This window comes from Prosopis cineraria, unplaced genomic scaffold (genome assembly GCF_029017545.1).
Source record: "Prosopis cineraria cultivar Desert tree isolate PC_DT_omini unplaced genomic scaffold, ASM2901754v1 PC10, whole genome shotgun sequence".
In the NCBI taxonomy this organism is placed as follows: domain Eukaryota; kingdom Viridiplantae; phylum Streptophyta; class Magnoliopsida; order Fabales; family Fabaceae; genus Prosopis; species Prosopis cineraria.
The window spans coordinates 21,712,169-21,737,077 of NW_026555341.1; the positions used below are offsets into that span (position 1 = coordinate 21,712,169).

The 24,909-nt window shown below is 33.8% G+C and overlaps 1 protein-coding gene across 7 annotated transcripts; it reads left to right on the plus strand.

The window, feature by feature from the left end:
• The first annotated feature begins 898 nt into the window (after window positions 1-898).
• On the plus strand, window positions 899-16,200 carry LOC129321584 (peptidyl-prolyl cis-trans isomerase CYP23). Of its 7 annotated transcripts, none has more exons than XM_054967408.1 (8): window positions 899-1,437; window positions 1,828-1,941; window positions 2,021-2,169; window positions 13,242-13,314; window positions 13,411-13,500; window positions 14,348-14,387; window positions 15,741-15,823; window positions 15,960-16,200. In XM_054967408.1, the coding sequence occupies exons 1-8, from the start codon at window positions 1,288-1,290 to the stop codon at window positions 16,035-16,037; spliced, it is 777 nt and encodes a 258-aa protein (XP_054823383.1). In that variant the 5' UTR covers window positions 899-1,287; the 3' UTR covers window positions 16,038-16,200. The 7 variants fall into 7 exon arrangements, 5 of the variants coding, with proteins under 5 accessions (XP_054823383.1, XP_054823385.1, XP_054823384.1 ...); XR_008596038.1 differs by lacking the exon at window positions 15,960-16,200 and adding an exon at window positions 14,124-14,202 and having other exon boundaries at window positions 901-1,437; XR_008596039.1 differs by lacking the exons at window positions 15,741-15,823; window positions 15,960-16,200 and adding exons at window positions 14,124-14,202; window positions 14,588-14,810 and having other exon boundaries at window positions 901-1,437.
• Window positions 16,201-24,909: the final 8,709 nt, after the last annotated feature.

Genomic DNA, 24,909 nt, shown 5'->3' on the forward strand with positions numbered 1-24,909 from the left:
TTTAAATTGCTTAGTGTGTAATCACTTTGTTCAGCTCCCAAGGTATGAAAATCACACTCCCATAGCAATCCTAGCTTAAAAACTAAGTAAAGAGGAAGAGGGAGGGTAGATGGAAGCTTGCCTAGATGTAGACAAGCTCAAAATACTCCCAAACCTTCAAATTTTTTATGCCTTGGCAGAGCTCAACATTTCTCTTCATGTTCTCCCATTTTTTTTCTTCAAAATTCAAACTAAAGGTATTGTTATTAAGTCAAAAAATCAACCATCCATCATGACATATGGTCCATTTGCATCGATGAATGATAAAGAAAAGGTCAGTTCACGTCTTGCATTATAATTGGGTCCAAGTGGCCTAAATCAACTTTGGACTTGATTCAAAGATTGAAATCAAAGCCCAATAGGTTTGTTAGCCCTCTCTAACCATTTTCACACTCAATTACTATTAAATTTTCCAAACTACCCCTCATTCAATCAATTAATTTGGAGAATAAATTTTTAGGATGTTACAAAAAGAGGAAGATAGAGAAGGAAGAGTGAGAAAGAGGAGAGGAAAAAGAGATTAAAGTCAAACATCAATTAATTTTAGGAGGAGCAAATATGTCATTTCATTGAGAAATATAATTACAAATGAGGTCTTTGAACTTTTAGAGTAATATATGATTTTATTGAACCTTGTTTGTAAATTTCTTATTTCTGACCTTGGATGCAATTCTCCCAATTTTTAATCCAACAGTAAAAAAAAAGACAAGAGTTGATTATGAAAGTGGTTAAGCATGCCATTTATCCTTGATATGATCTAATCTCATTTTTAATTATGAATGCTTTTTTTTCAGTTAAAAAAAAAGGAAAAAGAAAAAGAGGGGAAAGAGAGAGAGAAAGAGGTGGGAAAAGGAAGAGATCCTCCCCAAATTTTGGCTGACATTTCTACCCTTTTCACCCTTGCATAGCTCCTTTCCTTCGACAAAGATCAACGGCTCAACCCCGAGGGCAACATCTCCGACCTCGACCCCTATCACCGTCACCGGACTGGAGATCGGAATGCTAGGATAGTGACGACAAGCTTCCAATCCTCTTCACCGTCGAGAAACAAGCTTCCATCTTTTTTTGCTGTCAAGACACCGGCTTCGATCTTCGATTGACTCCATCGACGAAGAGGAGGAAAGTGATATCATCAGTCAATTTCTGTCTTATACTTTGATTTATGCTTTGGATTAGCTGGGTTTTACACCATTACCAACTATCTGTTGCTTCTATTATTTGAGTCTTCTCACTTCTGTGACGGTGAGGATGGCGAGATGGCCGACGACGGCATTGTTTCCAAAAATCGATCTTAGAGAATTGCGGACCAAGGGTTGCATTTATTTGGTGTATATTTCTGCAATCTCTGGGGCTTTATCTCAAGAACCCGAACTTGGATCTACCCGTGTTGTCTTTCAGGTTAAAAATTTGTATCGTCCTGTTAATTAGTTCGCCAAACCTGTACTTGATTTTGCATTACAAGTTTAAACTACAAGGCTTTAGCAGAATGACTTGGTACTACTTATTTATTTGCCAATTTTGCTGCGGACGATCCTTTTTATGAATCTGTACTTATTCATGGATGATAATTATGATGAGAAACCCGAACTGTGGATAACGCACTTTGTTTAATAAGACCATTCAGATCAGTTTTGTGCTTTGCGTGCACTGGGTAGGAGTGAAATTTGTATTTGACTTGCTCAAGGAATAAAAGATCCCGTCTTGGTTGAGAATATGCGGTAGATAAGGATTTCTAATATTCATATAGGTTTTTTTGTTGGCCTGAATCACTTTCGTTTTTTAATGCAGACGAATTACGGGGATATTGAATTTGGTTTCTTTCCCACAGTTGCACCCAAAACTGTTGATCACATTTTTAAACTTGTGCGACTTGGATGCTATAACACAAATCACTTTTTCCGGGTAATGTTCTCCGGAACCGATGCAATCTAATGCTTGTGTTTATTTCTTAGCTGAAGAGGGGGTTGAATTGATTGCACAGGTAGATAAGGGCTTTGTGGCCCAAGTAGCGGATGTTATGGGTGGAAGATCCGCTCCCATGAATGAAGAACAAAAAAGAGAAGCTGAAAAGACTGTTGTTGGTGAATTTAGCCAAGTCAAACATGTTCGAGGTATTCTTTCTATGGGAAGGTAAGATCTCTCCTGGACAAGGCATCTGTAGAACTGTGTCTTCGCTGTTGGAAATGTTGACTTCTCTTAAAATCATGCTTCTGTTTCTGTCATTAAATTGCTTTTACCTGTAGTTTTCTGACACGGATTGTCAGCCTATTCTACATTTTGCATAATGAATCACTTTAAGATCAAGTATATTTCTGTTTAAATTTGTAACAAGTTCTAAGGAGATTTTCAAAGCAAGGAGTGGTGCGGAACTTCACTGAGAATTACAAAGTCTCATTTGTTCCTTGTTAATCTAATTGTTTTGCAACTTGTTACTTACGTTTGACATGGTAATCTTAATAATTACCTTTCGGAAATGAGCTAGCTCAAGTTTATTATTTGTAGAGATGATCAGATAATTCTGTGTTGTTTGTGAGAGTCATACTGTCGTTGTATTCATGGAGAGAAAAAAAGAACTAGCACCATCTTCTTGGCTAGATAGGATTTCTGTTGAAAACAAGTTCATTTAGGGTTAATGAATATTAAGATGGATTTGCTACTCCATCTATCAAGCATTGATTTGAAGTCCGTTAGATATTGAGTTCATTTTCTTGAGGAAGAATATTTATCCCCTTTTTGGTTCAAGGGAGGGGAGGTAATGATTTCCTATTTGGTTCAATTGGAGGGGAGGGAAGGTAATTATTTCTTCTTTGGTTCAAGAGCAGAGGAGGGGGAGGTAAAAATATATTGACCATTTTGCCCTTATCAAACTTATAACTCATTTCTTTCTTGTAGTATGCATGTCTTCTTTTTTTAATAGAAAATGTGAAATCTTTTGCCTTAAAAATAATTATGTTAAAGTTCTTTATTCTGAATTATTTTCTCATGCATAAAAAATTATGTCTCTATCCATTATTCTTAAATACAAAGTTTTATATTAATACTCCCTCCATCCTAATTTATACAACATTTTTAAATAAAATCATACCAATAAAGCTCATTGAATATGTTTACAACTTTACTTTTTTTTAATTATAAATTTTCAAAAATGTCTTTCACTTAATACTCAATTTGTGAAAGGATATTAAAGAGAAAGAACATATTGGAAGGGTAATATTGAAAAAGTATCATTAATGAAACTTTATTCCTATTAAAGTGTCTTATATTTTGAGATGTTGAATCTCCTTAAAAAGTGTTTTATAATTTGGGATGGAGGCAGTGTATTATTTTGAAGAAAAAAAGATTATTTGTTCGATTGTACTATGCAATATCACCATTGTAAACAAGACTATTGTAAGCATATCACCTTCATGCATAAGACTGGTATAAATCTTTGGCAGTTTATTGGTGTCATATCCACATCCTTTGATCAAAGACAAAATTTCCTTTCTAGATATCTGTCGTTGCTTGTGACTGTAGCACCCTTGGAGTATGATATTTCTTTGTTTTAGGGTTTTTTTTTTGGCATGAGCTTTGATATTCCATGTCTTTGTCCTAGACTAATCTAGGTAGTAGCTTGTGGGTAACTTTTTGGGAGCATGCCTCCCATTGAGAATTTAATCATTATTGCATTGGGACTTGAGCTTGAGACCTCTGGTTAAGCTGCATCAATCTCATAACTAGTCGATTCAAGCACTCAATAGTTGATATTTCCATGTTTTAATGCTTCAACTACATCAACCATAGCCTTCTCTAATTTGTTTGTATTTTTGGTCCTACCCAACTTTCTGTAAAACTGCCTAAGAGGTGGATGAATAGGGATTAATAAAAATTTGATAAATAATGCAAGATTAAAAAGATAAGTTAAGAATGATAACACCAAAGTATGTTGAGAGGAGGTAAGAGAAACTTGCACAAGTATTTATCCTAGTTTAGTTCTAATCATCTGAGCCTACGTTCAGTCCAGTCCTCAAGTCACAGTTGAGATTTTTTTCACTTACTTTACCAAAATTAATCTGGGTTCTTAGTTGGCACAATACAATTCTAGACATTGGCTTTAATCACTCCTTTTTGTAAAGGTAATGTGATATCCCTCCTAAGCTTTCCGAGCTTAAATCCTCTGCTTGAAGAATGAAAAATAGGGATAAATAGAACATGTTCAAGAATGAATAACTACTGTTAAAGACTCTCTCAGAGTAGATTTACAATCAGTACATAAAACAATGGATGTATACATAGAAGTTTGGTAAAAAATTGAATACATAAGTTTGTGCAATAACTCTTCTAGCTCTCTACTTTTATCTTCATAAATGTGTTTATTTATAATTAGAGACAACTAATGATCCGTTAGACACACTTGCTTAACCGTTAGACTCATCTTTAGCTTTCCTCTAAGCTTCTATGGAAATAAGGCAATGACATGGTGCTTTTTGGTGGAGTTGAGTGCTCATGGTAAGTAAGGAAAGTAGTGATTATGTGCATTTAATGCTTTGACAAAAGATAGGTACATTAATACTGGTGTAGCCAAATGTAATGTGGGTATGAATAGATGTATAAGAATTGATAATTATTTAGGCTTTATCCAAGGTTGTGTTTAGATGGTTTCTAGATAGGTAATAAGGCTAGCACAACATTTAGAAATTGAAAAGAATGAGAAACAAGTGAGACACGAAGCTCACAAGTTTTGGAACGTAAAACAGAGCACAAACCTTTGTGTTAGTACCATTTTAAGTACCATTGTATCGGTATAGACAATGAATATTTTGGAGATAAGTGCTAAGTTTAATATGGGTGTAAATAAATAATATCGGGATAAGGATAGTGTAAAAATAGAGAATAGTACTGGTGTAGACAAGTCTGCACCCTTATAAGGTAGGTTTGTACCCATATAAGGTAGGTCTTCACTCATATAAAAAGGTTTGTAGCCATATAAGAAAGGTTTGTGCTCATATAAGATGTAACATGAGAAACAAGGAATAACACTGGTATAGACGAAATAGTATGGGTATTGAGAAGATTAGTATGGGTATAGAGAGCTTAGTATGGGTATAGAGAGCTTAGTATAGGTATAGAGAAAAATAGTATGGGTACAGAGAGCTTAGTATAGGTGTAGAGAAAATAGTATGGGTATAGAGAGCTCAGTATTGGTATAAGCAAGATTAGTATTGATATAGAGAAAAAGATCTTCTAAGAAGAGAGAAGTTTTAGTGTTCTAAAACAATTACAAGTGGGGATTAAAACCAGTTGAAATACTTCTCACAGAACAAAGGTTTGTTACCAGACAAGCCTTAAAAGATTCTAGGCAAAGTCAAATACTTCTCCTATAGAAAATCACTTGGAATCGAGGCTTTATAATTTAGGCAGTTCATATTATTATCGGTATAGGCAAAGTAATATGGGGGAATAGGAATCAAGGTTTAATGCATAGGAGCCCATTTACTTCTTGATTCGCTTAAATGCCATTAAATTTCCCAGTTAAATGAAATTTTCTCCATTTTGTAATCATTAAAATCATGATTAAACAATTTCTTCTTCTTCTTGCTATAACTAGTTCCCCCAAGTTCTTGTTTTAGGATTGAGAAAACTTCATTATCAACATCAATAAAAATGTCAACACTTCCTATTGTCACCTCATTACAAGAGATTTGATTATCAACATCATTGATGTATTCATTGAAGTCATCTTCGATAGTTGAGTATACTCTCTCTCTCTCTCTCTCTCTCTCTCTCTCTCTCTCTCTCTCTCTCTCTCTTTTTCCCGTGCCTTTTGAAGTCAGAGACCCCTCCCTACCTTCTTTGTCGTTTCCATTTTCTAGAGTATCATCTTCTCATAATTTGGCATGGGTGTATTTCTCCAAGCTGCTGCTTTTGGCTTAGATTGGAATAAATGCTTAAGAAATCTATAATTACAATTTATGAATGATGAGTTTTATAAAATACAAAATAAAATTATCTAACCTCAACGAGAGTATCCGACACTTCTGGTTCAGCATCTGATAAGTGAGTAGGTTGGTTTTTTTATCCAATGAAATTTTGTGCACTTTAGAGAAGTTATTATTATTATTATTATTATTATTATTATTTTTTGATAGGCCTTTGGAGAAGTTTTTTTTCAATGCTTTCCAATGATTTTTTATCCTCTCGTCAACTTTCTTTTCAAACTTAGCACTCAACTCTTGTACTATCTTATCATATGTTGTTGTGAAAGTTCTGTTCATTTTTTTGCCCCTTATTATATACTTTTATTGATCCATAAATGCATCAATTAGTGCATTATCCATGCTTCTTGCCCATGTCATTGACTCCCTACAATTGTTTTCAGTACCATGGTCTGTGTTGATGTCTTTTTTTGATACCATTCTATATAATGTGTATTAATTACATCAAAGTAACATGTAAACAAAACCAAATGTAAACGTAGATAACGTAGTCCTTTGACAAACCAACATATAGCTACTGCATACGCAAGGAGGCAACATATAACTTAATAATAACAATAACACCAGTTTGTTGTTATTGCTCTGCTCAGACCAGAATGTGAAGTCTGTCTTACATAAGCAATGCATGGGTTGATCTTATCTTAATTTTTTTTGGCTTGAACGTGTGTAGATCTTATCTTTATCATATTTGTTGATCTTGGACCGTATGGACTAGTTCTAGAAGAGTAATGACTTGTATATAGTTATATATAACAAAATCCTTCAGTATTGAAGAATATGAAGGCCAATAACCCAGTAGTTTTTTATGGTTTAAGTAACCATAATTTTAGTTTCATGTTGAGGCTTTTTTGATATATTCGATTTCTCTGCATTAGATAAAACAAGAATGTTACATTTGAAATGAAAGGGTCAACACTAACTCCTCTTTGTACTCTCATAACAGGCATGTGAATGAGCACGTAGATTGCAAAGTGAGGGAAGTAGTGATTGAACATCAAGAATTAGAATCCCAGAAATGTTGCTAAGCTAGAAAACAATGGAAGTTGGACAAAATGAATTTGATACAACAACAAGCCTTATCCCACTAGGTGGGGCTGCCTACATAGATTGCATTATGCCATTGTGCTATGTAACTTGATTTCAGTTTATGCATAAACCTGAGGGGAAAAAAGGGGGGGCTGTGGCAATACCTAAGTGGGTGGAGCTTGTGGTAAGTGCTTAAACTGATAAGAAGATCAAGGAAAAATAATTCTACTAGGAAAACATAAAGCAAGTATCTCATTTTATAATCTCTTAATAGCCACATATAGGAGAATCTATGAAGGGATAAAATGAATTACTATTTTTGAATATGATTTGCTAGCCAACTTATAGAGTTGGAACACATTCGAAATAACTAAATAAAATTGAAATTATCCCTAAAATATTTGTAACAAACCCAATTCAAGAGTCTTGGTGAGTCCAATGATGAGCTAACACTTTGATAAGAGACCTCTGAAGATTTATTTCAGAAGGAGAACGTCAAAAACTGAATTGAGCTATTATTTTATTTTATTTAATTCAAATTATTTTGAATTACTCTATTTGAGAGATTTTGGAAGGCAAATAAGGAATCACATCTTCTGTTGAAGTGATTCCCAATCTAGTTTGTCACGTTATAGCTGTTGGAGTTTAAGATATTTTAGAGAATTTATTTAGTTATTTTTGAATGTATTCAGCTCTATAATTGCTCAAAAGCTAGGCATATCATAAATAAATATTCATTTATTCCCTTTGGAGATTCCCTTAAGCATGGTTATTGAGATAATTATAGGGCGAGATACTTGTTCTATATTTTCTTTATAGATTTATTCTGCTTTATTCCTTGTATTAATTAATTGTGACTTTGAGCACTTACTAATTTGGCATCAGAGCTCAGCTTGAGATGATAAACACATGTTTTGGTAACCATACTGACTCCTCTAACCTCCCTCCACCATTTCCTGACCCTTTAGAAAACCTGTTTGCTTGTTCATCAAACCCATTAGCCACAACAACCTCCAGATTTGCGACCCTTGAAATTTTAGCTAACAAAGTGGTTTCTCTAGAAGTTAGCCAATAACATCCAAGGGAAATGGAAAGAAAAATACCTTTCTCATTGGGATGAAGATAGTGAGGACAACCTAGAAAATTTATGGAATTTTAGATACAGCAAGCTTCCTCACACCAAAATTGAATTTTCAAAATTCAATTGAGGTGATCCTCAAGGATGGATTTTGAAAGTAGAAAAATACTTCAAACATTATGACAGACCTGAAGAGCTCAAAAGTTGATGTTGCATCCATGTATTTAGAAGGTGATGTGCTCGACTTGTTTGCTTGTGTCTATCGCAAACAAACCATCCTTTAATGGGATGAGTTGGTGAAGGTGTTGTAAGAGAACTATGGCTCTAACTAGAACCTAGATGAATGCCTTCGCAGCATCATACAAACTGGCGTGGTGCGAGAATATCCCCAGGAGGTTGCCAAATGATTTGCCTGAGAGACAAAGACTTATGACTCAGATTGGGAGAGTATGGAATTTAACTTTTTTTAAATGAAAAAAAAAATATAAGCGAGCTAACCCACAAGTGGCTACGGGCTTGAGTTAGATACAACAACAACAACAACAACAAGCCTTTATCCCACTAGGTGGGGTTGGCTACATAGATTGCAAGACGCCATTGTGCTCTATCATTTATCAAGCTTTTAGGAATATTATTAATTAACAGATCGCGTTTAATAACTTCCAAAAGTGTTCTCTTAGGCCTTCCTCTACCTCTCTTAATCGGACTCAAAGTTATGTTTCACTCTTCTCACCGGTGCCTCCCTTGGTCTTCTTTGTACATGCCCAAACCATCTCAACCGATTTTCTACCATTTTTTCCTCAATAGGTGCCACCCTCACTTTTTCGCGTACGTGCTCATTTCGAATTTTATCTTTACGTGTATGTCCGCACATCCATCGTAACATTCTCATCTCTGCTACTCCAACTTTATGCTCTTGCTGTCCCGTTAGAGCCCAGCATTCACTACTATATAACATTGCCGGTCTGATAGCAGTGCGATAAAACTTTCCTTTAAGTTTATTAGGCACCTTACGATCGCAAATAACTCCTTTAGCTTTTCTCCAATTAAACCACCCAGCTTGAATTCTATGTGAAATATCTCCACTGATTTCGCCATCATTTTGAATAATGGCTCCCAAATATCTAAACTTTTCCACTTGAGGTATAATTTGATCTCCCAATTTCACTTTCAAATTATTGTCGAATAGTCCTTTACCAAATTTACAATATAAATATTTCCTCTTACTTCTACTCAGACGAAAACCTTTCGACTCCAATGTCTCCTCCATAACTCAAGTTTGCAATTAACCTCTTCTCTTGTATCTGCTATAAGAACTATATCATCCGCGAAGAGCATGCATTTCGGAATTTTCCCTTGAATATGTTCCGTCAAAACATTTAAGATCAAGTTGAACAAATAAGGACTCAGAGAGGATCCCCTAATGTAGTCCAATCTTTATAAGAAAATTCTTTGTTTGACCACTAGGCTTGAGTTAGATACTGTAGGCTAAAATAAGCTCGCAATCAAACTGAGCCCCATTTTGACTAACTCAACTCACCACTCTTATGTTATTAGCCCTACCTCCATTGAATTTAGGAAACTCAATTTTGGTGTGAGGAAGTTTGCTATGCTATAGCTCCATGAATTTTTGGATCATCCTTGCCATTGTCATCCTAAGGAGAACGGTATTTTCCTTTGTCTTTCCCTTGGATCTTATTGGCGGAAGTAGCTTCAAGTGCAACCGCATTGTTTGCTAAAATTTCAAGGGTTTGAATTAAGAGGCCATTGTGGCTAAGGGGTTTGATGAATATGCAAGAGTATTTTTTGAGGTCTCAGGAGTAGGAGGGTTGTTGGAAGACTGGTTTGGGATGTTGGAAGAATGGATGGCAGCCATTTAGAATGCGGCTTTGATGCCAAATTGGGAAGCGCTCAAACTGATAAAAAGATAAAGGCATAATAATAGTACTAAGAAAAAATAAAGCAAGTATCTCACTTTATAATCTCTTAATAGCCAACACTTAGGAGAATTTTTAAAGGGATAAAATGAAATTTTATTTTTGAACATGACTAGCTTCTTAGTTGCTTACATATTTATAGAGCTGAAATACTTTAGAAATAACTAAATAAAATCTAAATTATCCCTAAAATATCTGAAACAAACTTAAATAGCTAGAAAATAACAAACTAGGTGTTGAACCACTTCAACAGGTGATATGGTTCCTTATTTTGCTGAACAACTCCTAAAATCTCTCAACCATTGTTAGAGGTAGAAGAGAAGGAGGGAGAGAGAGGAGAGGCAGAAGGAGAAAGATAAAGATTAATTCCATTCACAATGACCCATTACAACCTAGAGACCTATTTATAGAAAATATATCTAAATACTCAAACTACCCTTATATTCCTAATTCCCCTAATTACCCCTAGTATTCCTAATTTTCATGTATCAATACTTCCCCCAACAAGAGATCCTTGTCCACAAGGATCAGTACAAAAGCAAGAAAATATATATCTAAAATGAGACTTAGCTTTTTTTCTTTTTTTGGGTTGACCTTAAGTTGCAAAAAACTTCTAAAATAAAATAAGTTAAGAACATAATTTATGGATATCAAAAACCCAAATATGCTGCCTTATTCATTCAATCCAAAAGCCTATCATGGCAACCCACCTAAACTGGTGAAAGGCACATTGTCAAAGCTTGTGAACGTTCCTTAGCTCCATCTTCAAGATCCAATTCCACCCAAAAGCCTTTTGAGAAGCCCAAACTTCATCAACATAATGTCTAGCATTATTGTAATTAAACCCATTTTGGATTATTCCCTTTTCAAGAGACTTTTGGGGCTAGGGATGCAGGAGAAGCCCAAAACATGTGAGAATGGGCTTTCTTGTTGCTGTGTGGAGAATATTGGGAGGACGCTAGGGGCAAATCTGCAATCATGGAAAAATTTGACTGTTGGGGTATTTTTAGAATCACACATGGACCCAGCAGATCATTCAAGAAGCTCAAATTTTGGATTGTGTCCAGCTCACTTCCATGAGAAGCACACTTAGCTTGAGGATATTGAGTAAATTCCAACAAAAACTCTAAGTCCATGATCACTTGCAAATCTCCACCCGACTTGTCATCTTCATGATTGAAGCCATACGCCTGAAGGCCGCTCACCCAGATACCCTGAGGGTCGTTATGGCCGAGTTCATCACCACCCTCATCTTTGTGTTTGTCGTGAAGGCGCCGGCATGGCCTTCAACAAATTGACCAGTGACAGGGATGCTGAATTGTGCGAGAACTTGACTGTAGGCATCGAGTTTCTGATGCAAAAGGAAGACTTCAATGCTGCCATTGGAATTGTTGGGGAGTCTTTGTGCTCTGTTTCGAAAATAATATGATGATGATGATGGCTCACCTTGCAGAAGGCACATGACAGCAGGTGGTGAAGAACCAATTGAAATACTAAGAGAGGGCCCAAAAATTGATGATGGAAGTATAGTGCAAAAATCTCTTATTAAGTAGGTTGGAGTCATTGGCTGCTCCAAATGCCTTGAGTTGATAAGTGTAGATGAGCTCGTTAATACTAGACGCTATCCTGGTTCTTGATTTAGGGAGCTAATGAGTGTTGTTGTTTGCACATCTTTCTTGACAAAATCACATTCCTCAAACATTGAGTTTTCCAATATCGTCACATCTTCTATGCATGTAGGCTTTGTTAGCTTTGGTGGTTTTAATTTTTGATCAATAACTTCTTGAATTGTGAACTCCTTCTCTATACTTCTATGTTCTTTTTCATCTTCGTCAAAGTCATTATCCAGGTTAGTTACATTTGTTGAACCATCATTCTCCGCGTCTTGCTTCCCTTTCAGGCTATACTTCTTGTGAAAATCCGCCATATATATGGCACTAGCTAAACTATTTGTATTGAAGCCTTGGACAAATGTCTTGAGTTTAGGCTGAAGTCTGTTGATGAAGACTTTGGTGGTGGACTCTGGAAGGTGTGCATACAGTAAGATTTCTCGGAATTGTTGTGCTTATTCACAGATGAAACGTGCTTCCACTGTCCTAACTTTGTGATTGTTGTGAGGATCATTTTTCTGGTGACTAAAGGCAGAGAAGGAATAGTGGTAATCGACATAGATGTCGTCATTGTTGAAGGAGGGTACAAGCGCTGGTCAACAAGTAGAGTGAGCTTAGCCGAGATTTCATTCATCTGTTGTGAAATGTGAGACATAGATTGTTTAAAATCAAGGTAGTGCTCTAGTTCACCTCTATGATCGGAGGATCGAATCTCCAGCGGCTCCTCCATGGCCAGAGAGGAGGCTCTGATACCTTTGTTAGAGGTAGAAAAGAAAGAGGGAGAGAGAGGAGAGGCAGAAGGAGAATAGAGAGAAAGATAAAGATTAATTCCATTCATAATGACCCATTACATCCTGGAGACCTATTTATAGAAAATATATCTAAATACCCAAACTACCTTTATATTCCTAATTCCCCTAATTACCTCCATTATTCCTAATTTCCATGTATCAACCATAAGTAAGTGATTGATCGAGTGTGGTTGCAAATGAAAAGGGCATAATTGGGTTTTCAAAAAGTGATAGGGATATATTGGTCTTTACAAACAAAATGCAGCTTGCCCCTCCAAAAGCCCCTAATTTGGAGGGAAGAAGAATCTTCCCTCCCTTGCCTGCCAATTTGTTTGATCCAAACAAGCTCCCCTCCCCTCCCAAAATTCTTCAACCATACAAGGCATTAGTGTATCATTAGTTGGATGTGGAAAGATGATAATGAAAGATAATCCTGCTGGATTTATCATAATCATATTTGGACATCTTTGGAATTCTTCCTCTTTTGATTGATTTAGAGTAAAAAAAATAGAAATCACTTATTTGAGATGTTAGGAGTAGAACTGATACTAGTTTATTGAGGATATGTGAAATTTCTCTTTGCAAGACTGGCATAGCCATGATGTTGGAATGTATTAGCCAGCAGTTAGGAAAGTGTGTATTTTTGGAGTCTTCCTCTTTGGCAGACATTGGCTGTTTAACTTAGTTTTCGTTATCATGTTACCCTGGCTCTGACATTTTGAACCATTCTTATATTTGTTTGAGTGACTGCGGGAATATTTGATGCTTTGTTTATTCTCTTACAGATACAGTGATCCAGACAGTGGTGGATCTTCATTTTCAATGCTTCTGGGAGATGCTCCTCATCTTGACGGCCAGGTGGATGAGCTACACTTGCCAAAAATTGTTGCAAAACATTAACCCAAATGTGACAATAATGATTCTAATTGATAATCTGATGTATGCCATTTTCAGTATGCAGTATTTGGAAGAGTCACTAGAGGCGATGATACATTGAGAAAGCTTGAGGAACTACCTACTCGTAAAGAAGGGATATTTGTTATGGTATCCTTGAAAATCTTATCATTCTATGAGCATTGTGTTTTCCTGCATTTGATGTTCAATCACTGATCTTGCGCATAAAGTTATGTTTATGGAAAGTTCATCTTTGTGGTTATATTTTATTAGATCTCCCAAATGTTGGACGAATGTTCACGCACATATGTGGATCTTTTGATTTAATAATTTATATATTTCTTCCAGTCCTAAATATAGGAGTTAATTGAGAAGTTTATCTTGGTTCTAAATGTAAGGCACTAATGTCTTTTGTCTCTTACATTTTTTTCCTTAAACTACCCCAATTGATTGGACAAATTGATGTGTACAGTCAATAAGGATAGTTTGCAATAGGAAACCAACACACTTTTTTCAATAAATAACTAAACTAATTTCTTTAATTTATCTGAATTAGTTACTTAGTGAGATAAGGCTTTATCCTTCTTGTTGTTGTTGTTTTATGTGGATTAGTTATCTCATTCTTTCATCTAGGACGAAGGGAGTATAAAACAGAATTTACATTTATGAAATACAAAATTCTTATCCTCTTCCCTTAAAGTGAAAAAATATGATATATATATTTTTTACTCAGTGTTCATGTATTCATCATCATCTATGTTATCTGCTGATAGGTGAACCTTTATATATATATATATATATATTTTGGGCCCTGCCACCCTGTGCGCCCATGATAAGCTAGGTGAACCTTAGGTATATTCTCCCTCATTTTAGCAAGCCAATAATTTGGTATATTTGTTTTCTTACTTCGTCTTGTTGGACCTAGCTTTATAAATGCTGAAGAATTGTCTATATACTTATGCTTCAGTACTAAGATTATTTTTTTCTCCTTTCCCAGCCAACAGAGCGTATTACTATTCTATCATCTTATTACTATGGTAAGAACCCATTAAACTTACTTTCTTCTTTTTGGTATTAACCCAACTTTTAAAGCTCCCCCCCCCCAACCCCCAGCTCCGTTTTTTTTCCCCCTCCTTCAACTGCCTTTGATGTCAAATGAAACATGTCTATTTTTGGTCCAAAACGTATCAATTTAAACATCATGCCTAACAAGTTTTGCTCATTGGCTTTCAACCAGAGACCATTTGCGTTGGCAGATACTCATACTCTGTGACATCATGTAGCTTGTGCTTCTAGATCGACAAAATTTAGTTTTCTGTTGTATCTCCCTATATCGGCTCATGTACACCATACTTACTGATGAGACAGTATGCTTATATGATAGTTAAGCTAGACTGTAGGATATCATGTGGTGGAACTTAACTATTATTTATTCATTATATATGAACGTGGTTCACTAATGATGTGGATTTGACGTAGTAACTCTTATGACCAAGATATAGTGGACTTCGAATGTCACCTGGAACCCCCTCATCCCACGATACCAAACTTGGCAAACACTATCGTGGTAGTATAAAAGAAAAAAAAAAAAACTACAACATGCTTTACTGTGGTAGAAAAGGAACTAACTAATAAAGGATTCAACTATAAAACATGTGAGAGTAAATGTTTCAATAACAATTTGATATTCTAACCTACACCAACGAAACATTTAAAGGTAGTTGGCAAATATATTTGTATACATATATAAACTTCGCACCATTCATAACAGTTCACGAATCAGGCAATATAGGGTTTCACAAAAAATATAAAAGTTCCATAATATTTCAATTTAAATATATCAGTGATGCTTATCCCAACCAACATAACCCTTGTAGTTCCCTACTCCCTTGTGACTGCTACCTGGAGCCTAAGTTGAGGATACACTTGGCTGAAAGTGCATTCTCATCGTAGTAGGACTTCCTTAGAAAGGAGGTGCCTATCATCCCAAATTATTAAAAGTCACGACCTCAAAGAAAAGGCCAACCATTGTGCGCAAATAAATGTAAAACTGTTGGATTGCTGAATTTTTATGCAGGGTTGACAATAGAAAGGTTTATGCAATTTCCATTGGCAAGGTTGGAATTGATTATATCTGAAATATTTAATGTGATTTAATGTGACATTCAATTAGACGGGCATGAATACTACAATTTTATCAAGGTTGAAAGTAATTTCCATTGTGATGACAATATATAAGCAGACAATGCAGATTTTAGATGGGCATGAAGTACAATTTTAGTATCAGTATGTTATTACTTGGTCTGATCATATTGATTTGTCTATATGTCTATGCTTATCTCAAATTTCTTCGCATCCTTTCAAAAACATGCTCTTTTATTTACTGGTAGACACCGAGAGTGAAGATTGCGAAGGAGACAGATCGATTTTGAAACGCAGGCTAGCTGCTTCAGTTGTTGAAATCGAAAGACAGGTAAATAAATGGAACCGCACCTGATAGTGTTATGATCTTTGTTCTGCTCAAGTTGACTTGTGTCTCATTGCAGAGGATGAAATGCTTCCCCTGATAGGATCTTGATTGACAAGTGAGAGTGTTTATCATGCTGCAGTATGATGTCAAGAGAGCATACAAATACCAGTTTGACTCCATTCAGCCACATTGTTCGAAAGATGTACGTGTTTCTTAACAGCGACTCAAGAATGAATCTTCTTTGGCCTCGTTTCTTCGTTTTTTTCTCCTTTGAAAAGAAAACATGTTTTCCATGTATTGTACTGGGTTTACGGAATGAATCATGCTGTTTATGGTTTGTAAATTAATGCTACTTAATGGATTTTATATTTTGTATTGAATATTGATTTTGTTAACCAGTAAAGGAGAGGGCATGGACTTCTGATAAAGAAAAAAAATGGGCATGGACTGAACCTTGCATACTTTACTTCAATCTTAAGCCCGATACTGACATCATTTGAAGTATTAGTTCATTGAAATGAAGATTCAAAAAACAAACTTAATGCCTGTGGAAATCTCAAACAAATTTAGTGTTTTATATATAGAGCTGTCAATTAGAGTCGAGCCCGGCCCTTTCAAGCTCGAAGATAATTAGGGCCAAGCTTTTACTTTGGAAGAAAAAATGGTAATCTAAGCTTTAAAGGGTTAGTCTTTTTAAGCCTGAAAATAAAAAAGTTAGTCCTTTGGGATTAGGGTCAGCTCTTTTAAGATCTTTTATTTTTTTAAAGATTATAATATAAAAAAAAATAAAAGATTAAATATATAATTAAAAGAAATGACCATGAGATTCATTCGTCCTTTCTTTATTTATTCATTAAGATTTAGTTAATAATATTAGCGAAGTCTAATTTTTATTAGTGTTAATTTTGATGTTATTTGATATTAGATTTGAATGTTTAAATTTTTATTTATTTATTATGGTATAGATTAATTTAAATTTATTTTTTAAACTTAATTTTATGTATAATAATTTTTTTTAGGATTATAAATATATTTTTTAAATTTTAAATTGAAAAAAAAGTTAAAAAAAAGGGGGCCAAGGCCCTAAATTATTATATCCTTATTAAATTAGAAATAAAAAAAGATAGGTATTTTTATTAATTTATTTTGAAAAAGAAAATTTATTTTTTATTTACAATAATTAAAGGTAAAATTAAAATATTGTTGTGCTTTTAATTAATAATTAATTTTTATTAATTTGTATAAGTTAATTAAAAATATTTTATATGTAAAGATAGAGGGAGTTCATTTTTGGCTGGATATCCAAGGTGAATGCTGTGAGAAGACTTGAAGAGAAAAACAAACAGGTTTTAATTATTTTTTTAATCCTAATACTAGTCAGTCAGTCAGTTTCCAAATGCTCTGCCCATCGATGCCTTAATGAGAATTCTATATTCTTGAAGCCATTGGCTACAACTTCAATTTACAACGGAAAGAAAACACTTTGAAAATGACCGTTTATATTTAAAGTAATCATGATTCAAGGTCTCTAAGAAGACATTCATATACAGAATGTATCAGTGTTCACAATATCATAATGTGACTTATTCATTATACTCAATGCAGTATACATATCATCTAGCAAACAAAATGTTTTCCATTTCCTGTGAGGTTTTGTAACTTCTTTGAAGATGCTGTGGGCTTTCCATTTTTCTCATTTTTGGCAGAAAAGAGTGGAAAAATAAAAAACAGAGGAAAAAAAAATATGTCGGCATGCTTATCATAAGTCAAAGGCAATGAAACTTTGTCTCAAAAAAGAAATGAAATCGAACACAGATTACGGCACAAATGGTTGCAACTGAAAGGGGTATCAACATGAAGAGAGAGCTCGCAAAAAATAAAATAAATAAAAAGAAATTAAGAAATAGCGTTTAGATTAAAGAGAGAATGAAAAGGGGTTTAGTCAAGTGGGGCCCTCTCATGCCTCCTTGCCGCTGACTGTCGGTGCAGGGTAGCACAGAAGCACGAGACTGCGTGGGAAGGGGGTTTGGAGAGTCATGTTTCCTTGTGCCCCTCAATTATTTGCCCATAAAGCTATCTTTGAAAGAGCCATTAAAAAAAAAAAAATCAAAAACTTTCTCTCTTTCACACTCACACACAAAGCCAGCCAATTCAAAAGTTCCATATACTTGAATTTAAATGAGTTAATAAAATAATTAATTTTTATAATTTTATCAGGTTTTATTTTTTGTTCCTCTAGGTTTTTTTTTTCCTATCCATATAGTTGAAGCAATCAATAACTAGGATAAATAATATTGTTTCTTGACATTTAGCTTGGGCTTTATTCTTATTTCTAATCCACATCATAGTAATTTTGACATGTTACCAAATTTTATTAGGTTTTGCTTTTGGTCCATTTGTTTTTTTTTTTTTTCCCATTGTTTTCAATTCCTATAGTTTAAGCTGTCAATAACTAGAGGGAGGTGGAAGGAAAAATAAAGCCACTTCCTCATGTTTAGCTTGGGCCTTATTCTCATTTCTAATCCACCTTATAGTAATTTTGATATGTTAGCATGAGATGGAAGGAGAAATAATGGAGTTTTCTGCCACATCAACTACTGTCAAGTCCTGATGAAAGTACATGGACTAACACTATTGACGGCTTAAATTATAGGGACTAAAAATAATAAAAAAATTAAAAAGATGAACTTGGTAAAATTATAAAGATCAATAATTGTATTAACCATTCTTTTCATTATAGAAGGAAAAAAGAAATAAACAAGACTAAAGAGTTAGTCTACAAAATCTATTCTACCCTATTCTCAGCATTGTATTAACCCTTTAACTGTTTGCAAACACTATCCAGTATAGTGAGTCATCATGTATACTTCCTCCGGTTTTATTTATAAGTCATTTCTATCAACTTCATCAATATCAGTATAATAAAAGTATAAAGGATAAAATTTATTAAAATTACAAACATAACCTTCAAAAAGTAAGTAAACTATGTAATATTATTTTTCTGTTTCTCTCTTTCTCTTACTTTTTAAGGATATTTCAGATATTTTATTTGAAATAAAATATCACTATCAATTTAATGATTTATAAAGTAAAACATTTCACTCTTTTAAAAGGTGAGTAATAAAGTAGACTGGAAGGAATATGTACTTCAATATAGGTGGCAAAAAAAAAAAAGTACTTCAATATATCTTTACATAACAAGTTGAAATTCACTTTATACGGATTGGAGCTATGTGATAGGCTTCATTTATGTAGGTTTAAGCATGAAAGCGCTCCAATTGACTTTTCTTAATGTACAGCTTACGAGCTGGTCTGTAAGCCAATCATTCTTTTAGAAAAAAAAAACTTGAAATTTGAAATTACAACATTAAATATAAATAAAGATATTGAATATGCAATACAATGACACAAATAAATAACACTCCAATACCAAAGCAATAGCATACGTCACAAAGGTCGTAAAGTCAGAAAATAATTCATATAATTCAAAATTGATAGTGTTAGAATCTTCATCATTGTGAAGGTCGAAAAAAATTCATCATTCAAATTATAATTATCATCCACAATGATAATATTTGAATCTTTATTGCTGATTTATTATCATTTACACACTGGTCTATCGTCTAAACTAATTGAAAAAGGGTATTAGGTTAGCTTGTACTAAAATGGCTAACCCTTTTTTAGAGGAGTTAAACAGATTGAGCTTGAAAGACAATTTTTATTGCTTTGGTGGCCATAATTTCAAGCTTGACCTTTAAAATTAAGTAGGATACTTGTCAATCTAATAGGCACATCTTGTATTCCAAACTCTTATGAATACTACAACTCTTTTGTTTTGTTTTGTTTTTTTCTTTAATATTTTGTATAATGTATAAATAAATATATTCAATTAATTTATACCATGTAAAACTAAAAAAAAAAAATAGGATACTTGCTCTTTCATACAAATTTTTAGGACAAAAATCCTTTAAACCTTTTTGGACTAAAATTTAATTTCTGGCTTAAGCCCACCTAAAGTTTCTAAAAGAGATGAGGTTAATAGAAGGAAGTGAAAATCAATGCAACACTTTGAATAAAATAGCAAGTGCCGTAGGAAAGTGGAACATAGTGCCATGAGAAAACCTACAACTTTGTCTATAAAAGGGAAAGCAAGAGATAATGTACAATGCTCTTCAAACACTTAAACACCTGAACCAACACTAACACAATGTTCAGGCATTTCCTTCTACAAAATTATGTCAGTTCCTCCATACCAGCACGAATCCATTAGAAAGTAGTAAATCCTTTGCATTTAGTATAGCAGCAACACTTGGTAGGCAAGTAGCATTGCCATTTCAGTGTTTTCTATTTTTTCTGCATTACAATTTTTGTAATTTATTTTAGAACAATGATAGTATCATGTTTTCTCCTATTCTACAATACTTACATTTTGCTCTATCTCTATTTCTTCATTTTCTTCATCTTTAACGATTTGCATCTAGGAAAATTGTGAAAAAAAGAGCCTAGGAACTCACTATTTGATTTAGAAGTCAAGTTTAACACATCGTTTGAGGACAAACTCCTCTAGCATGCCACTTAACAAAAACACAAACAAAAATTGGCATGACTTGTAGGACCTGTGCATGTGTAGCAATGGCACTACCATGGGTTGGATGCTTTGAAGAAGAGGATTTTAATGGGTCTTATGACTCAGAGGATGGCCCCGTGATTTGGGTTCTAGTGGTATCAGGTATTCACCAATGGATTAGCATACATGTAGTTGAAGCTAAACAATACCCTTGTGTTAGAACTAGTAGATGGATTTAAAGTCTGAGTCGTACCAATGACACTGTCCTTAAGAGCTATTCGCCACACTAGGTTGTTTGCACAGCAGCTCCTCAGGATTAAACAGACTCATCTTGCAAAATAAGCAAGGCCAGAGAACAACAAAGACTAACAAAATATACTCAGCAACACAATACAGAGGAGAAGCTTGAGAATTAAAGAGCTGAGCTCACACCTACATTGCATTCTCGGTCTATATATATGCACAATCATATAGAGGTCCTTAAAGCAGCAATTAAGCACTAGTTTTATATGGAAATAATCACCCATAAAATTACTTTATGTTGATATTGTATAACATTAAGTGGTTGGGGAGTTATGACAATAAAACACTCATTAAACATTATTAAAATTTGATAAAATCTGAATAAAACTCCTCTTAGGCTATAACTTAACTTTTAAACACAATAAATTTGTGTTTTTCTTGAAAAGCCCAAAATACAAATTAATTTAATTATTTTGCAAAACAAATTTGGTAAAAAGAATATAGTGCCTCTTCAACTCACACGTGGGGGGTGCGCAAGTCAACTTCTCCTTTGAGTCCATTTATTAGCCCATTTTCATTCTTTAGCATATATATATATATATATGCTAGGGCTCTTCTCATATGGGTAATGTGGGACTTCTCCTTTTGACACGTTTACACAATAATTACAACAATCTCCCACATATGTCAAAAGGACTATTATCATCTGAGTTATTCACACGGAAGATAATTACTTCAAATTTAGTGTCTTTCGACTTGAGCGAAGCCTAGATCAATAAAACTTAGCATACAAAAAAGTTGGTGTAACTTCATTATTGAACCTACAGATCTTGAGTATGTACTAGAGGTGCTATTAATCGAATTACACCCCCACAGTCTATACTGTTAACGATGGTTTTGCACATTATCGACCATGCGCGCGCCTGGTTTTAACAAATACTCTAGAGATTTTGCCACAATCTCATAGGAGCAGCCTCACTCCACATTCATATAGGTGTTTTCATCAAGTGTATCTGTAATGAATACACCATCCATAAGGATTATGAAAACATTAAGAGCTTTCTCTCAGCTTCTGATCAATGCATTCTAGCACTTTCTCAAGCCATAGAAAGGGATAGAAATTTAGTGCTAGCAGAACTAACAAATAACTTGTTCTTACCCATTGAACCTTCTTCATGGGATCTCCAATCACAAAAGTTAGGTTGCCATTACTGTTAATTTCAAATCGGCTTAAGTCCCATTCTCCTCGACATTTAAATAATTAAAATTCTTCCCCAAGGGCTAGTTAACGGATCCGTCAGATTTACATATGATCTCACGTAATCGAATGAGATAACTCCCTTTTTTAGCATGCTTAATTGTATCTGAAATGATATTTACCTATGTCATTATTCTCTTTGCAATGACTATTGTCATTTGGCAATTACAAATCATCGACATGATTTATGTCGGTTTTACTCATAGTAGAATATTTATTGAGAAGTTTCTTAACTACTCAGCCTCACTGTTAGCTAACTTCAGAGTAATAAACTCTGGCTCAAATAATATTTTATTTGGCTACTAATAGATTTTTCTTCATCCGAATATAAAATTTAGTTAACATCATTGTATTGTCTTAATACAATGAAAATCTATTATACATGATACCACCATTTATGGCATCCCTCAAATACTCATTTGTCTCATGCTCTTATGAGATTTAATCTCCATACAACATATGTTATGGGATTAACACTTATTAATGCAACAAACTCACAAATTTGTGCATATACAAATTGAGCAACAAAAATATGTCATTTTTTTAAATGACATATCAGCTTCATAAGAATTCATTGATACTAAATGTCAATTTTACACAACAAAATAATTGCTTAGATGATCTCTAGCAACTTAGCATCCAATCTAATTTCAAATTAATTAGCTTGGACTCCAGTATAATCCTATCATTATATTTTGATATCATCACTGCTGAGAGTGGATAATCACTAGTGAGTTTTCTCACACAAATTTATAACTCAGTAAACATCCATATATTTGATACAATGGGAATCCACTATTCTCAATTCCATAATTTAAAAAAAAATTAGCTATATCATGGGATCATAACACAAATCATTATTTACAATAATGAATACTCCTACCAAGATATATTATTAAATAGGTCATGCACCTATTTTATAATTCATTTATCTATACTAGACAAATGATTAACTTTTGTGCCATCATCTCAATAAATCACAATTTTTTTCTATTTCATTTATGCAAGTCATAAAGCATCCACATAATTTTCCTCTAAGCCACAACTGGACATTTATAAAAATAGACTAATATTTTGGCACAATACATTTTTGCAACAAACTCCATACATTAGGCACCCCCACACTTTCAAATATTTTAATCATATGAAAAATATTTCATACCTTAAATAATTCTAATTAAATTAGAATCTCATTATATAATCTCCTCTCATTCTAAATTAATTAAAATTTTTCATAATTTAAATCCATCATGCATAAACGCATGCACATAGCCATTTTGGATGTTAAAAATCGTGAACGAATCATAACCATCTTTTGGCCAACATCCACAAAGTAGCACAATTGTGCAAGCAAACACACAATTGTACAAGCAAACACCATGTGATCTCTCATGAATTTACTACACATAGTCACCAACTTATTAATGCTTAATGACCATAATATCCTCTCGCATTCTTGGCATAAAACAAGGTGTGCAAAACCTTCTCATATTTTCCAATAACATTACCAAATAAGAAAAACTGAAACATCATTGTATTGTATGCCAAAATGGATAATGCACTAACGCAGCATGCAATTAAATTTTCTCGTATAAATCGGCCAAGCTCATTTATTTTTCTTGCAATATTATCCATGCCAACACAAACAATATTATCAACACAAACAATCACACTTGTCAAGTTGGAATAATAATCACAATTACTCATACCAAAAAATATTCCTCCAACAAGATTGCAGTTTGGAAATAATGGCATTTATTGATATATTCATTACTATTAAAGCTCAATCATTTTAAAAATTTTAAATGAATAACAGTCAAATAAGGCAATATTATTACAACCTCAACGTAATGGCTATCTCCACTGTAATGCCTTCACACAAAAGGTTTTTTTTCCCCTTTCTCCATATATTATTAACCGTCAAACACAATCATATATAGTAAACAGTTATTTTATATTATTATTAATATTTTTCTTTCAAAATACAAACTCATCTCTAGCGTTATAGACAGCATTGGAGATCCATCATTGCCAAAACTACAGATATACAATTTCAACCTTATTCTCATGGATATTTGGAACCGTTGTAAAGGAATATAATTTCATGCATTAAGGCGCACCAATTAAGGCAATAATGCTCCTTATTAGTAGCAGTTACTAACTAAATGACAAAACACCTACAAGATAGATGTTATAGTATCATTATTAATTGAATAATATAATCATTTAATGTGAACCGACCAAAATATTTTCTAATTACTTGGAAAAAGATTTCCAAAATTAAATTCCATCATTACAATTCATAACCATTGATATACCACCTTGCATTAGTGGACCGGCTTCCATCCTAATAGTAAAGCCCTTTCCTAATTAATATTTTGAATCATCACACACACACACACACACACTAAAAAAATATTTGCCTCCAAGAAAAATTCAACCACCTCCGCTTATATAACATCCTCAAATAACATTCCTTTGTAATCTCATTTACAAAAGATTAACATCAAGGTGAGAAGCATTTGGATATATGAGTAGTGGCGATTTCTAAAATATGTACAAAACTAAATAAAGCAAAAATAATGAGATAAACTTATCATAAACTTATCTCATTTCCTTTGATGAATGTGGAGTATTGGAGGAGGAACATTAACATGCTAAAGATAGCTCTTAAGATTGTTGGAACCAGTAGATAGATTTAAAGTCTGAGTCGTGCCAATGACACTGTCCTTAAGAGCTATTCTGCCATACTAGATTGTTTGCATGGCAGCTCCCCAGGATTAAACAGACTCATCCTGGAAATTAAGTAAGGCCACATAACAACAAAGACTAACAGAATATACTCAGCAACACAATATAGAGGAGAAGCTTGAGAATTGAAGAGCTGAGCTCACAGCTACACTGCATTCTCGGTCTATATATAGGCACAATCATATAGAGGTTCTTAAAGCAGCAATTAAGCACCAGTTTTATATGGAAATAATCACCCATAAAATCACTTTATGTTGATATCGTATAACA

Coding starts and splice junctions, on each gene's coding strand:
- LOC129321584 (XM_054967408.1), top strand. CDS start 1,288: ATGGCGAGATGGCCGACGACGGCATTGTTTCCAAAAATCGATCTTAGA. Junction 1,942..2,020: donor ACACAAATCACTTTTTCCGG/GTAATGTTCTCC, acceptor TTGATTGCACAG/GTAGATAAGGGCTTTGTGGC. Junction 15,824..15,959: donor TTGTTGAAATCGAAAGACAG/GTAAATAAATGG, acceptor ATCATGCTGCAG/TATGATGTCAAGAGAGCATA.